This window comes from Lissotriton helveticus, chromosome 2_1, assembly GCF_964261635.1.
Source record: "Lissotriton helveticus chromosome 2_1, aLisHel1.1, whole genome shotgun sequence".
Lineage (NCBI taxonomy): Eukaryota > Metazoa > Chordata > Amphibia > Caudata > Salamandridae > Lissotriton > Lissotriton helveticus.
The window spans coordinates 44,260,545-44,273,627 of NC_136059.1; the positions used below are offsets into that span (position 1 = coordinate 44,260,545).

The window sequence follows — 13,083 nt, forward strand, 5'->3', positions numbered from 1 at the left end:
TTAAACACCAGACAGCCAACGCAATCTGTTGCACTCTGCAACAATTAACCCAATTACATACAATGAATAGATGAATCTATGACATAATATCGACAGACAGAATATCTACATACAAAAATATCGACACAAAAATATCGAAATCAAAAATATCGAAGTTATATCTACATAATGGTAAGTACAAAAATATCGAAAAAATAATATCGTTGTACAAAAATATCGAAATTAAAAATATCGTTTTTTTAAATGTATTAATAATAATTTAAAATTAATTTAAAAATATAAATAATATTACAAATATTAAATAAAAACATTAAAACATATTTAAAATATTATAACTATTACCTATACATTTAAAATAAATTTAAAATTGTACATATTCATCTGTAAATATACTTACTCCACATATTATAACAGTAGAAAAAGCGTTGGATAGCGTAAGGGTTTAAATTACTATTCCCACTCCAGAGAATGCAACAGTAGGGAAAGCGTTGGATAGCGTAGGGGTAAAAATTACTATTCCCACTCCAGAGGGTGCAACAGTAGGGAAAGCGTTGGATAGCGCAGGGGTAAAAATTAATATTCCCACTCCAGAGGGTGCAACAGTAGGGAAAGCGTTGGATAGCGTAGGGATTTAAATTACTATTCCCACTGCAGAGGGTGCAACAGTATGGAAAGCGTTGGATAGCGTAGGGGTTTAAATTACTATTCCCACTTCAGAGAGTGCAATAGTAGGGAAAGCGTTGGATAGCGTAGGGGTTTAAATTACTATTCCCACTCCAGACGGTGCAACAGTAGGGAAAGCGTTGGATAGCGTAGAAGTGAAAATTACTATTCCCACTCCAGAGGGTGCAACAGTAGGGAAAGCGTTGGATAGCGTAGGGGTTTAAATTACTATTCCCACTCCAGAGAGTGCAACAGTAGGGAAAGCGTTGGATAGCGTAGGGGTTTAAATTACTATTCCCACTCCAGAGAGTGCAACAGTAGGGAAAGCGTTGGATAGCGTAGGGGTTTAAATTACTATTCCCACTCTAGAGGGTGCAACAGTAGGGAAAGCGTTGGATAGCGTAGAGGTAAAAATTACTATTCCCACTCCAGAGAGTGCAACAGTAGGGAAAGCGTTGGATAGCGTAGGGGTCAAAATTACTATTCCCACTCCAGAGGGTGCAACAGTAGGGAAAGCGTTGGATAGCGTAGGGGTTTAAATTACTATTCCCACTCCAGAGGGTGCAACAGTAGGGAAAGCGTTGGATAGCGTAGGGATAAAAATTACTATTCCCACTCAAGAGGGTGCAATAGTAGGGAAAGCGTTGGATAGCGTAGGGGTCAAAATTACTATTCCCACTCCAGAGGGTGCAACAGTAGGGAAAGCGTTGGATAGCGTAGGGGTAAAAATTACTATTCCCACTCCAGAGGGTGCAACAGTAGGGAAAGCGTTGGATAGCGTAGGGCTAAAAATTACTATTCCCACTCCAGAGGGTGCAACAGTAGGGAAAACGTTGGATAGAGTAGGGGTAAAAATAACTATTCCCACTCCAGAGGGTGCAACAGTAGGGAAAGCGTTGGATAGCGTAGGGGTAACAATTACTATTCCCACTCCATCGGGTGCAAAAGTAGGGAAAGCGTTGGATTGCGTAGGGTTTAAATTACTTCCCACACTACTCCCCCTGTAACACACAACACACTAAACATTATAAAAAAAAACAATTAATAAAAGTTTCAATTAATCAATTAATAACAATAAATATTATTAAATTAATGTAAGTATAAATGAACTATTTAACACTTATTAATTACCAATTAATTAACAATAAATACCAATAAATAAATACAATCTCTTTAATTAATTATATGTAATTATATAACACCCTACTCCCCTATAAACACACAACCCACTACACATAAATAAATGAACTCATTTATTCACTTAATAATTATTAATTACCAATTAATTATTAATTAACAATATCAACAAATTATAAATTAAAAATATTAACATATTAACTCTAATTAATTTAATTTACTACTTAATATTATTTAATTACAAATAAATTATTAATTAACAATAACACAAAATTAAATATATTAGCACAATAAATCTAATTAATGTAATTAACTAATTAATATTAATTAATTACCAATTAATTATTAATTAACAATAACAATAAATTAAATAGCTCAGCACATTAAATCTAATTAATTTAATTAACTAATTAATATTAATTAATTTCCAATTAAATATTAATTAACAATAACACTAAATTATATATATTAGCACATTAAATCTAATTAATGTAATTAACTAATTAGTCTTAATTAATTACCAATTAATTATTAATTAAAAAATATTTAAACATTTATATTAATTAATTAATTATTATTAAATTACTTCCCACCCTATTCCCCTATAAACCCACAACCCGCTCTAATACTAAAACGCAAAATGTTAACAAAATTACTAATTTTTAAACATACATTTCTAAACATATTTAGCAAACATATAAACAACAAAATAAAATACATAACACTAAACAACAAAATTTCGATATTACTAACATACATACCTTAATCTCGATATTCTGTCTGTCGATATTATGGCACATCGATATACTATACCAAAGATATTTAAACATCGATATTATTGTATATCGATATTTTAATTTCGATATTTTGTCTGACTACTGAATAGATGCTTCCCTAGTGTATCTTTTTAACACTACTGGAAAAAGCTGCTTTATTACAAAACATTCATCAGCGATATTTGTGGGTTTCTTATCTGGGATACAAAAAATTATTTCAAGAGTCAATACGCACCCTTGATTCTGCCAGTGAGGTAGAGAAAGCCATCCTGGTCGAACTTGCCAATGTCGCCGGAGTGAAGCCATCCCTCCTCATCGAAAGCCTCCTTTGTTTTTTCAACCATGTTCAAGTAGCCCATGAAGACGTGTCTCCCGCCGAAGCAGACCTCCCCGTTACCGTCACGGTCTGGGATGTGTATCTTGGTCCTGCACCCTGGGATCGCCTTACCGCAGCTGTTGGCAGATAATACAGTAGTATGATTGGGACACAGAGTTAACTGCAGTTAACTGTATCTTTTTTGTTCTAAGACCTGCTACTTCTAATCCTGTGGTCTGATCCACTCATTTGGATAATTGGTGATGCTCCCTCCCTTTAGGCTCTAACTCAAAGTACAATAGTCACTTTCTCTCACTGCAGCAGTGATACAGGTTCAGTTCTACTCTACCCCCCTCTATACATACATCAGAAGAGGCATAATTATCCATGAGAAGAACTCTATGGATTATGCATTGAATGCTATAGGTCATGTGATAACTGTGTATATAGGATCATGTCTATTCTGTTGCATGCTTTACATTGTCTTGCTTATGAGCCCCTCATTGCATTTGATTCCTTTGCATATGCACTTTCTTTTAATAAACTTGTGCTTCATTTATTCTTAATTGGACATATATAATTTAAAGTTTGCTTTATAATACGTTGATAGTGCACCAAAAATGCAAATATATCACATTTGAATTATAATGTCTAGCAGACAATACTAAATGTGTAACATATTCCATTTGCTAATTCTTCCATTTTAAATCATTAATCAAGAAGCCTAGTCATCCCACAGATTCTGTTGCTAGGAGATGGGGCTGCTGATCTCTGATTGGTCCGCAATCATCAGCCCTCGCTATAGGAAAAACAGTATTGGGTATTTGTTTGCATCTAGGGTGGACCTGTGGAGAGATACGGAAGATTTGGGAAGATGTGATTGGTAAACTTAACGAGCTTACTGGCTGCGATGTAGCATTGGCACCTGCGTCAGTCTATTGGGTTTATTCTGCCTACAGAGAAATGTAATCTAGACTGAGAAATGCACTGCACCGGGACTGGTGTGATCAAGGAGACTAGTTGCAATTCGTTGGTAAAAAACGAAGAGGCATATTTATGGGAGGATTGCGTCATGTATGCACCGTGCAATATGGTACATGTGTGATGCAAACCGCTAAGTTAAATTGCCACTTTGCCTGGCTCTAAGTGGCCTCATAAATATGGAGTAGCGCAAATCACTGCATTGCATTACTCTGCCCTGGGAAGTCATCCATTGTGTTCCCACGCAACACCCATGCATTTTGACGCAATCCCAAAATGTACAAGGACTTGTAAACCTGGGAATGAGCCAAAATCTTCTGCCTTCCCAGGAGAGCAGTAAGGAGGAGAAATATTTTGATTTCTCCTAGTTTTTCCCTCTTTCTGTGTGTGCTGCATTTTGCAATGCCCATACAAAGAAATAAAAGCCTATCAGGATTGTTTTTGTGCAGGAAGGTGTCCGTTCCTGCACAAAAACAATCCTGCCTACTACAAAGGCACCCTTGCACCATGGTAGAATCATGCCTATATTTGTGCTAAGCTGCCAAAATGGCGCCAGCACTAGGAAAAATAACAGGAATACACCATATTGGATAAATACAGAGTTTCCTGCCCTTTCCTGTAGTGCAGGGCAGCGCATCAAGATTAATGGCTGCACTGCCCTGCGCCAAAAACATCATAATTTATGCCCCTAAGAGTTCTTGATGAAAAAAGGTGGGTCACAGATATGATTAAATAGACCAAAATTTAATGTGAGGTAGGCTGCTGGTTTAATGACGATGTGATGGGAAATGAGTGGACAAGGAAGAAAGCAAACAAAGACATACACTGTCATGGATCGCTGATGCACAAGTGAAAAAGTATGTCATTGATGTCAGCAGTTGTGAGAGGCTGGCCGGGTATATGCTGTCCACTATTAAAAGTGGGCACCCTGCACCAGTGCAGACAACTCGTATGGTGATTTAAGAGGTCTCAGACAACCTTAGAAAGGTATTGGTAGCTGTGGAGAGCAGCCTTTAGGCTTAGTCTTGAAGAAGTGTAAAGCAGCTTGTATGACCAGAATGCAATCTTATAGTATAGAGTACACAATAGTTATAAAGTATATGTATTTATTATATAACACTGTCTAGTACTTTACAGTTTCTCCTACAGAGATAGACACAAAACACACAATTCTTAAGTAAAGGAATGAGAGTAAATAGCACTAATGCAGAGTGGGCCCCAGGGGGGGACAAAACTATATACTGAGAGAGTAGTATAAGAACCACGACTCGAGTCAGGGCGATGTTGAGAGGACGTACAATCGCTGGGACCCCAAAGAACCACCAAAGGTGAGTAGATATGGACCCCATGGAGGACGGGTGCAATGTGGGAACATGACTTCATGCTCCTTACAACTGTATGTGAAAGTCGCAGTTGGAGTTTTACAGATTAAGGACCCTTCCCAGTGGACTATGTAGAACCCAGTGGAAGAAAAAGGTTGGAGAACCTCCACCCCTGGATACCAATGTACCCAATTTACCTAACCCAGAGAAGCCGGGTGCATAGGTGTGAAGTGGTGTCGGAAACCTCAGTCGATGGAGGACTTCGTAGGAGAACCACTGCTGGAAGGGAGAAGAATATCCGTTGGAATTCAAACGTGGATTCTGGTTGAGGAGTAACTGAACACAGAGGGTACAGAGTCTGGGTCATTTGAGAGGAACCAGGGCTTGGTAGACGAATGCTCACCGATGTCAGGTGCTTCAGGATAATTGACGGTGCTCTTGACTCTGCTGCTGCGGGGACCAGGCGTTGTTGGGGATGACCAGGAGCTGGATTTCAGCTGTCCTATGAAGGATGTCGAGTGCTGAGGGGACGGTATCCAACATGCCCTGGCAACGGCAACCCAAGCAGGAAGTCAAGAAAGTGTACGGTTCGAACCAGCAAGGTCCAGGTGACCCACTAGACACAGCTGAGTCAGGGCGAGCCTGAAGAAACCAGAGGAACCCAAGAAAAGCAAAGTTGGCCCTCAAATGGACCCACAGACCAGAAGCACAGGAGTCGCAAGATGACCTCGAGCAGCTTCACAAAACAGCAAGCCACAGAGAACTTGGTGCAAGGTGGATGAAGATCTTTGTGGAGAAAGTCGCCAGAGGTTGGGGCTACTCAGAGCCCAATGCAGGGCTTGAATGAAGAGGCTTGCTTTATGTTTGCACCGCTCAAAGTGGTACGTTTGTGACGCAAGCTTCTAAGTCATATTTATGAAGCCACACAAAGCCAAATTGAATGACATTGAATGGCCTCATAGATATGGAGTGAGGCAAGGTAGCGCAAATCGCTGCGTTGTCCTACTCTGCACTAGGGAGGCATTCTATGGGCATTGCGGGGAGTTATCCCACGCTACTCCCATGGGAATGTGCCAAAAAGATACGCTTCCCCAGGAGAGGCGTAACAAGGAGAAAAATCTTTATTTCTCCTTGCATTCTGCAGCACCCATAGAAAGAGGAATACACAGCTATGGGTTGGTTTTGGGCAGGACGTTGCTCCTTCTTGCACATAAACAATCCTGCCTAGATCACCGGAACCCTTTCACAATGGTACAAGGGTGCCTGCTGTGGCAGTAGACTGCAAGGCACCAGCAGAAGGGGAACGGACTCGAATCAATCATAGTAGCCGGCAAGCAGTCTGGGCACCTCCGTTTTCAGCCGAAATGCCGCCGCTTGAGGTGGGGGTCCCTCAGGGATCTATCCTGAGCCCCTCTCTTTTTAATATCTACATGGCCCCTCTCGCGGCGGTGGCTGAATCGTATGGTGCCCAGATCATTTCCTATGCTGATGACACCCAGCTTTTGTTCTCGTGTGGCAAGGGGGAAGACTTTGACAGCGGTCGGATTCGGGAATGCCTGGAAGCCGTTTTCAACTGGTTTCAAAGGCATAGTCTGAAGTGCAACTCAGACAAGTCTGAGCTGCTCTTCTTTGGCTGCCAGCCGGATCCGGGCTGGAAGTCATGGTGGCCCTGCGACATGTCTCCACCTGACACGGCAACACTAAAGGCGAAAAATCTGGGCGTCCTGTTGTGATGTCGATCTTTCCCTTAGAGCCCAGATCATCGGGCTAATGGGGGAAGTGTTTTGGCATCTTAAAAATGCTGCGGAAGTTCCTTCCTTTTTTATTTCTCCAGCATAAAAAAACTATTGTACAGGCCTTGATATGCTCTCGACTTGATTATGCGAACGCACTTTATTCGGGTCTTCCGAAATACTTGATGGCGCGCTTGCAGGTCGTACAAAATTCGGCGGCCAGAGTAATCTTTGGATTACCAAGAAGGGCACGAGCTTCTGAGCTCCTTGCACAACTCCATTGGCTTCCGGTTGCCAAGAGAGTCACTTTTAAGATCTTGACGATGGCTTTCAAGTCGCTGCACCGGATCGGCCCAAGCTATCTTGGAAAGCGGATTGCCTTCTACGTTCCTAGAAGAACTCTTAGGTCTGCTCACGAGGCCAAGGCCGTGGTTCCTTTCATTAGGCGCACACTCATCGGAGGTCGTTCTTTCCGGTATTTAGCACCGCATTGCTGGAACGATCTTCCCTTATCTTTGAGAACAGGTAGCAATCTGTTAGCTTTTAGAAAGGAGCTGAAGACTTGGCTCTTCTCTCTGTAATTGCTGCATGGGCCTCACGCATTGCTATGTTGTGTGTTTCGTCTCTTTTTCTCTTCGCCAAAGCGCCGGGACACTCCTCGGAGTAGCCGTGCGCTATAGAAGAGCGGTTTTAACATAACATAACAAATATGACGTATTCCTTCTCTCTCCTTCTGGCACAGCGCAGCACAGCAAGGTGAAAGTGTCAGAATCGCTTAAAAATACCCCAGGGAATTTACACATGGTATAAAGGCTGAATGCAATGTGATGTTCCCCCCAGTTCCTTTTAATCCCTGCCTCAGTCAATCTGTATACAGAGCCCTGAGTCTGATCGTTCAGTATACAGGCGGTATGCTGATGACCCTCAGTTAATGAAAAAACATAAACAATTATAGATATTGTCACTTCCCTCCCTCTCTAGCTCAGTTTCTGGAGGTGAGATCTAAAGCCCAATGCTCTGTTCAGTAGAAGCCCATCGCTGCTTCTACTGCTGCTTTGACGTCACTACCTCTTTACATCTGACTTTTTACCTTCGACTTGCACCCTACAAGTAATTTCTTCTGCCAGTTTTAAAAGTAATGCTTCTCAAACTTTATTGGATGAACTGACTGATGCTAAAAGGGGCTGAGACTATGGGCCTGATTTAGATCTTGGCGGACGGGTTACTCCATCACAACGGTGACGGGTATGTTTTCCGTCAAAATATAAATCCCATAGGGTATAACTTGATTGATATTTCTGCAAACCGGCTATCCGTCACCGTAGTGATGAGTAACCCATATACCAAGATCTAAATCCTGCCCTGAGTCTGGGGTGCTGTGCAGGGAGAAAGCTAGGGGACTTCCTAAGCACCCATTCGCCACGCTGTTGATGGCTTAATAGCTGCTTTCCAAGAATACATCAAAGGTGACACTGGACCACCTGGAGCAATCAGGTCAGAATATGTGTCTTACTCGTCTTCACCTTACCCCTGCTCTGACATCCCAGAGTCCACCAAACACCACCACACCTTTCACCCCTCCCTACTTCCCCCATGGGTTTCCAGAATGACCCACATACACTATATGGAGCCTTTCTGAACATTTGAGGGGAGGGCGGGAAGGCGAGGGAATAGACATACTTGAAGATATTTTGTGTGCTTTCCCACATCAACCCTCCACACAAACTGTGCTGGACCTGTAGCTTTTGAGTTTTTGTTTACTGTTATTTCTTATTTTAATATGCTTGCCCTTTTGCAAAATACTTTGAATGTTAACCACGATAATAATACGGCTATTGTTGGCTTACAAGGATGATAAGCCACTGCTGATGAAGATGTATCCTGCTTGAACAGGTGTCTTTAATGTGGTTATATGGCTAAAACGTAAAATACTCTCATGCTTGCGAATGCCAATCTCCAATGACATCTTGCAACACAATTGCTTAAAAACAAATATCTGCATCACTGCTTTCAGGTTTCTCTCTGTATGGCATGCCATGGGTCCTGAGGTACAGGGTAGGTGAGCAATGCACTTCTATTGTGTTCCCACAGGAGGTGAGACTCATTCACATGCCTTCATCATCAGCCTTTACAGTCTGTGGCTACTGACCTTTCCCATTACAACCTTTCTAAAGATTTTATGAGTAATGGTTCTTGCACCATTCGTAACGAACATATTCTATTAAAAATACACTCTGAGCAAACAGAAAGGGGCTTTGGGTCAACCTCCTGAGCGATTGTCTCTTTGGCTCTGGAACCTCCAGATATTGTCAATCACATTTTAGACCCACTTTCAGGATGTTGTATGAAACACCAACTTGCTATTGGCTGTTTGAGTGTGTCCTTCTGCCTCTATCTGATTGCATAAACTGCAATTTTACATCTGAAAAGTGTACTCTGTCATCACTAATTTAATTCTTTATCTCATAAATGCTTTGCATACACAAAGCAATCCTTCTTTAACTGCCTCTGAGCACCACCTGCACGTGCTTTGGGAGAAGAACCCCTCCTGATTCGTTTGCATTGTTTACACAAGGTTGAGCGTCCCCAGTATCCAAAAGATTGAGTTGCAGATTTAGATCTAGGCAGACGGGTTACTCCGTCACAACGGTGACATATATTCCGTCCGTCGAAATATAAATCCCATTGGATAATATGGAATTTATATTTCTGAGTGTGGGATATCTGTCACTATCGTGATGGAGCAACCAGTCTGCCAAGATATCCGGCCCTAAGTTGCCACTGAAAAAAACCTCTTCCAAAGATGTTGAATCTTCAGACTTCCCAGACCCTGTGATGAAAAGGGCCCCAAAACACAGTCTGAGGGAATGACAAGAGAATGAATACCTGCTGGATCAGTCCCAGAGGGGCATCTGGTGAAGTGGAATTTCTGGTCTGAGTCAGCAGGTGCTTCTACTAAAGTTCATCTTGATAGAACAGGATCGCATATGACCCTTTTAAGTCTATGTCATTACTTGGGTAAACATGCTTCAAAGCACAGTCTAGTGCAAATACCACAGCATAAAAAAACCAAGCATTTGCAATGCAATAGATCTCGCATTTGCGAGAGTGTCAGTCCCTGACTGGAAGTGGTGTCCGGTTGCTGACCCCTCCCATGACTGGGGTGCATGGTCCTAGTGCTCTCTGCCCCAGGTCACGATATCTCACCCTTTTGAGGAAAGAAATAAAAGCAAGATAGAGAGATAAAGAGAGAGAGAGATGATAGGGGTTGCTGACCCCACCACTATATTTCCTCAATAAGTCTTTATGGTCTTCTGCTTACTCTCGTTGGGCACAACCCTTCAGTCCCTTCGTTTGGTACCTCTTCTTGTTTCTTGCTGTTGTGGGGTATCGTTCCCTTGCTGTCCATAATTTCTCTTTGTCATGTGTTGCGTTGCTCTTGGGTGCTGTATCTCCTGCGTCCTCATCTGATGTCTTGAGTCCCTTGAAATGCAAGCTATTCCTGGTGATCCAGTAGGGGCCTGATGCAGCTGTTATCATTGGCCCTTTGACAGTTAGCGGTTAACCTGAGAAAGGACTGTCTGATTTTCTTGCTTGTTGTTGGTGCACCAAAACTAAGTACCCCTTGCCTCAGTTGTGATGATGTGGCAGGGATATTGGTCTAAAGCTTGCCAGGTTTGTCGGATCCAGAGAGGGCTTCTTAATCAGGGGCGTCACTACCGCCTGCTTCCATCCCTCCGGAACGGTGCCTTCTTCCAGGGACTGATTGCATATCTGTCGGAACCATGGAAAGGTCGTTTGGCCATAGGTCTTCCACACTTTCGGAGGCAGGGGGTCAAAGGGTGATCCTGAGGATACGCTTTGCGCCAAGGTGTTAAAAGTGAGATCAGTAAAGATCTGAAAGCTGTCCAGGGTACATGACTGACCCCGATCTCTTCCGCCGCCTGTACATCAGAATCCTGGGTGATGATTTTGTTATCCAAAAAGGAACCAACAATCTTCGCCACTTTATGCAAAAAGTAGGAAGCAATCTCATCTTGGGAATTATCTGTGTCAATACAAAGTGAATGCACGCCTCAGGAAGGGGCTTATATAAGGAGCAAGGTCCCGGAATAATACGTAAGAATCCACACCAGGGCACAATAAGAATAGAATCAATCAGCCAGCATGAGTACTTAAATTACTGAACGAAAGGATGGGACACCTGACCATTATGTAAACAACTACATTAGTACATGGTACATCCACGTCTTGGTGAAGAGCTCGCAAAATTGGGGGGAACCAGACCAGAAACGAAAGATTGCAGATGTTGCCCGGTGCAAGAATGTCAGCAATACACTTCCACTGTCTGGGAAAACATCCTCATCTCTCTCTTGTGCAATTTCCAGACCAGGTGCATGCAAAAAGGATCCCAATAGCCTCCATTACAGTGGCTTACTCTCGAACACCTTGCATTTACCAAGCAGGTTGCACAAACATGCTCAACATACACTTGGGATGTTAAAGATATGCATTGCGTAAATGCATAGAAGTGCAGCTTTACACAAGCGGGCCAGTCGGCTTCTACTTCAGGGACACAGAGAAAAGGGTCTGGCCACAACTATTGATTAAAAAAACACAATACGCTGCTATCACCGCTCTTAGTGCGAAAGACATAACAGGGACAGTTATAAATTTGTCCTTTGTATGAGGGCATGCTTGGTGCACTCCTCCAGGTCATAGGACCTTACTCGTGTCAAGGGACAGGCCTCGACCTCTGCACACACAGTACATTGACAAAATATCGACACTCAAAATATCCCCACACCAAATATATCGATGTCAAAAATATCGACGTCCCATACGTATAATGGTAAGTACAAAATATATCAACAAAAAAAGTCAAAGTCATTAATATAGTGGTATTAAATATCGATTTTTAAATATATATCAAATAAAATGATACATATTAAATATATTAAACAGTAACATTAATTATAAAAATTTAAATATAACAAATAAACCTAGGTAAAACAAGTTAAACACATATATATAATAATTATTATATATTTACATATATATACTTACAGTTATAAAACTAAAAATGTCAATTTATATTATAATTTAAAAACAATATAAAAACAAATAGGTATGTTAAAACTAATACCATTAACATAAAATCTATTAAAAATAAAGCATTACAAATCAATAAAAAATGTAACAACTTAAAATCTTTTAAATTTAGCAAAAATTATTTTACACATTAAAAATATGAATAATTAAAAATATTATAATTTTAAATGGACAAAAACATAATAATATAAATTATAAAAACATAAAATAAATTATACAATATTAAGCGTAATACATATACTGTTCCCACTACAATTCATACCAAACTACACAAACTATTAAAATACATATATAAAACAATTTACTACTCCCACGTCACACAACACAAATTTTTTAAAACTGGTTAAATTTAGAAAACTCCCTCCAATAAATGCAACAGTAGTAAAAGCATTTGATTGCGGATAGGTAATATTTACTTTACCCATTCCATCCACTACAATAGTAGCAAAACTGTTGAAGTGCGAATGGATACATTTACTATTCCCACTCCAATCACTACAACAGTAGGGAAAGTGTTAGATTGCGGAGGGGTACAATTTATTATTCACACCCTAATGAGTGTAACAGTAGGAAAAGTTTTGGATTGCGAAGTGGTAAATTTTACTATTCCCACTCCAATAAGTACAATAGTAGGGAAAGTGTTGGATAGCGGAGGGATAAAATGTACTATTCCCACTCCAGTCAGTACAACAGTAGGGACAACTTAGGATTGCAGAGGGGTAAAAATTACTATTTCCACTCCAATAAGTGAAACAGTAAGGAAAGTGTTTGATAGCAGTGGGGTAAAATGTACTATTCCCACAATAGTCAGTACAACAGTTAGGAAAGTGTTGGATTGCAGAGGGGTAAAATTTACTACTCCCACTCCAAAAAGTGCAACAGTAGGGAAAGTGTTGGATAGCGGAGGGGTAAAATATACTTTGTCTATTCCAGTTAGCACATCAGTTGCAAAACTGTTGGCGTGCAAAGGGATACATTTACTATTCCCACTCCAATCACTTCAACAGTAGGGAAAGTCATACGGGCCGATTACGATGGCGGGC

General features: G+C 41.0%; 1 protein-coding gene across 1 annotated transcript in view; it reads right to left on the reverse strand.

Annotated features, from left to right (window-relative positions):
• LOC144817690 (long-chain-fatty-acid--CoA ligase ACSBG2-like) overlaps positions 1-13,083 on the reverse strand; it is a 721,416-nt gene that overhangs the window by 262,037 nt on the left and 446,296 nt on the right. Inside the window, exon 10 of the mRNA XM_078674437.1 lies at positions 2,812-3,029. Coding sequence (XP_078530563.1) covers positions 2,812-3,029 — 218 coding nt within the window. The remainder of the gene's footprint in view (positions 1-2,811; positions 3,030-13,083) is intronic.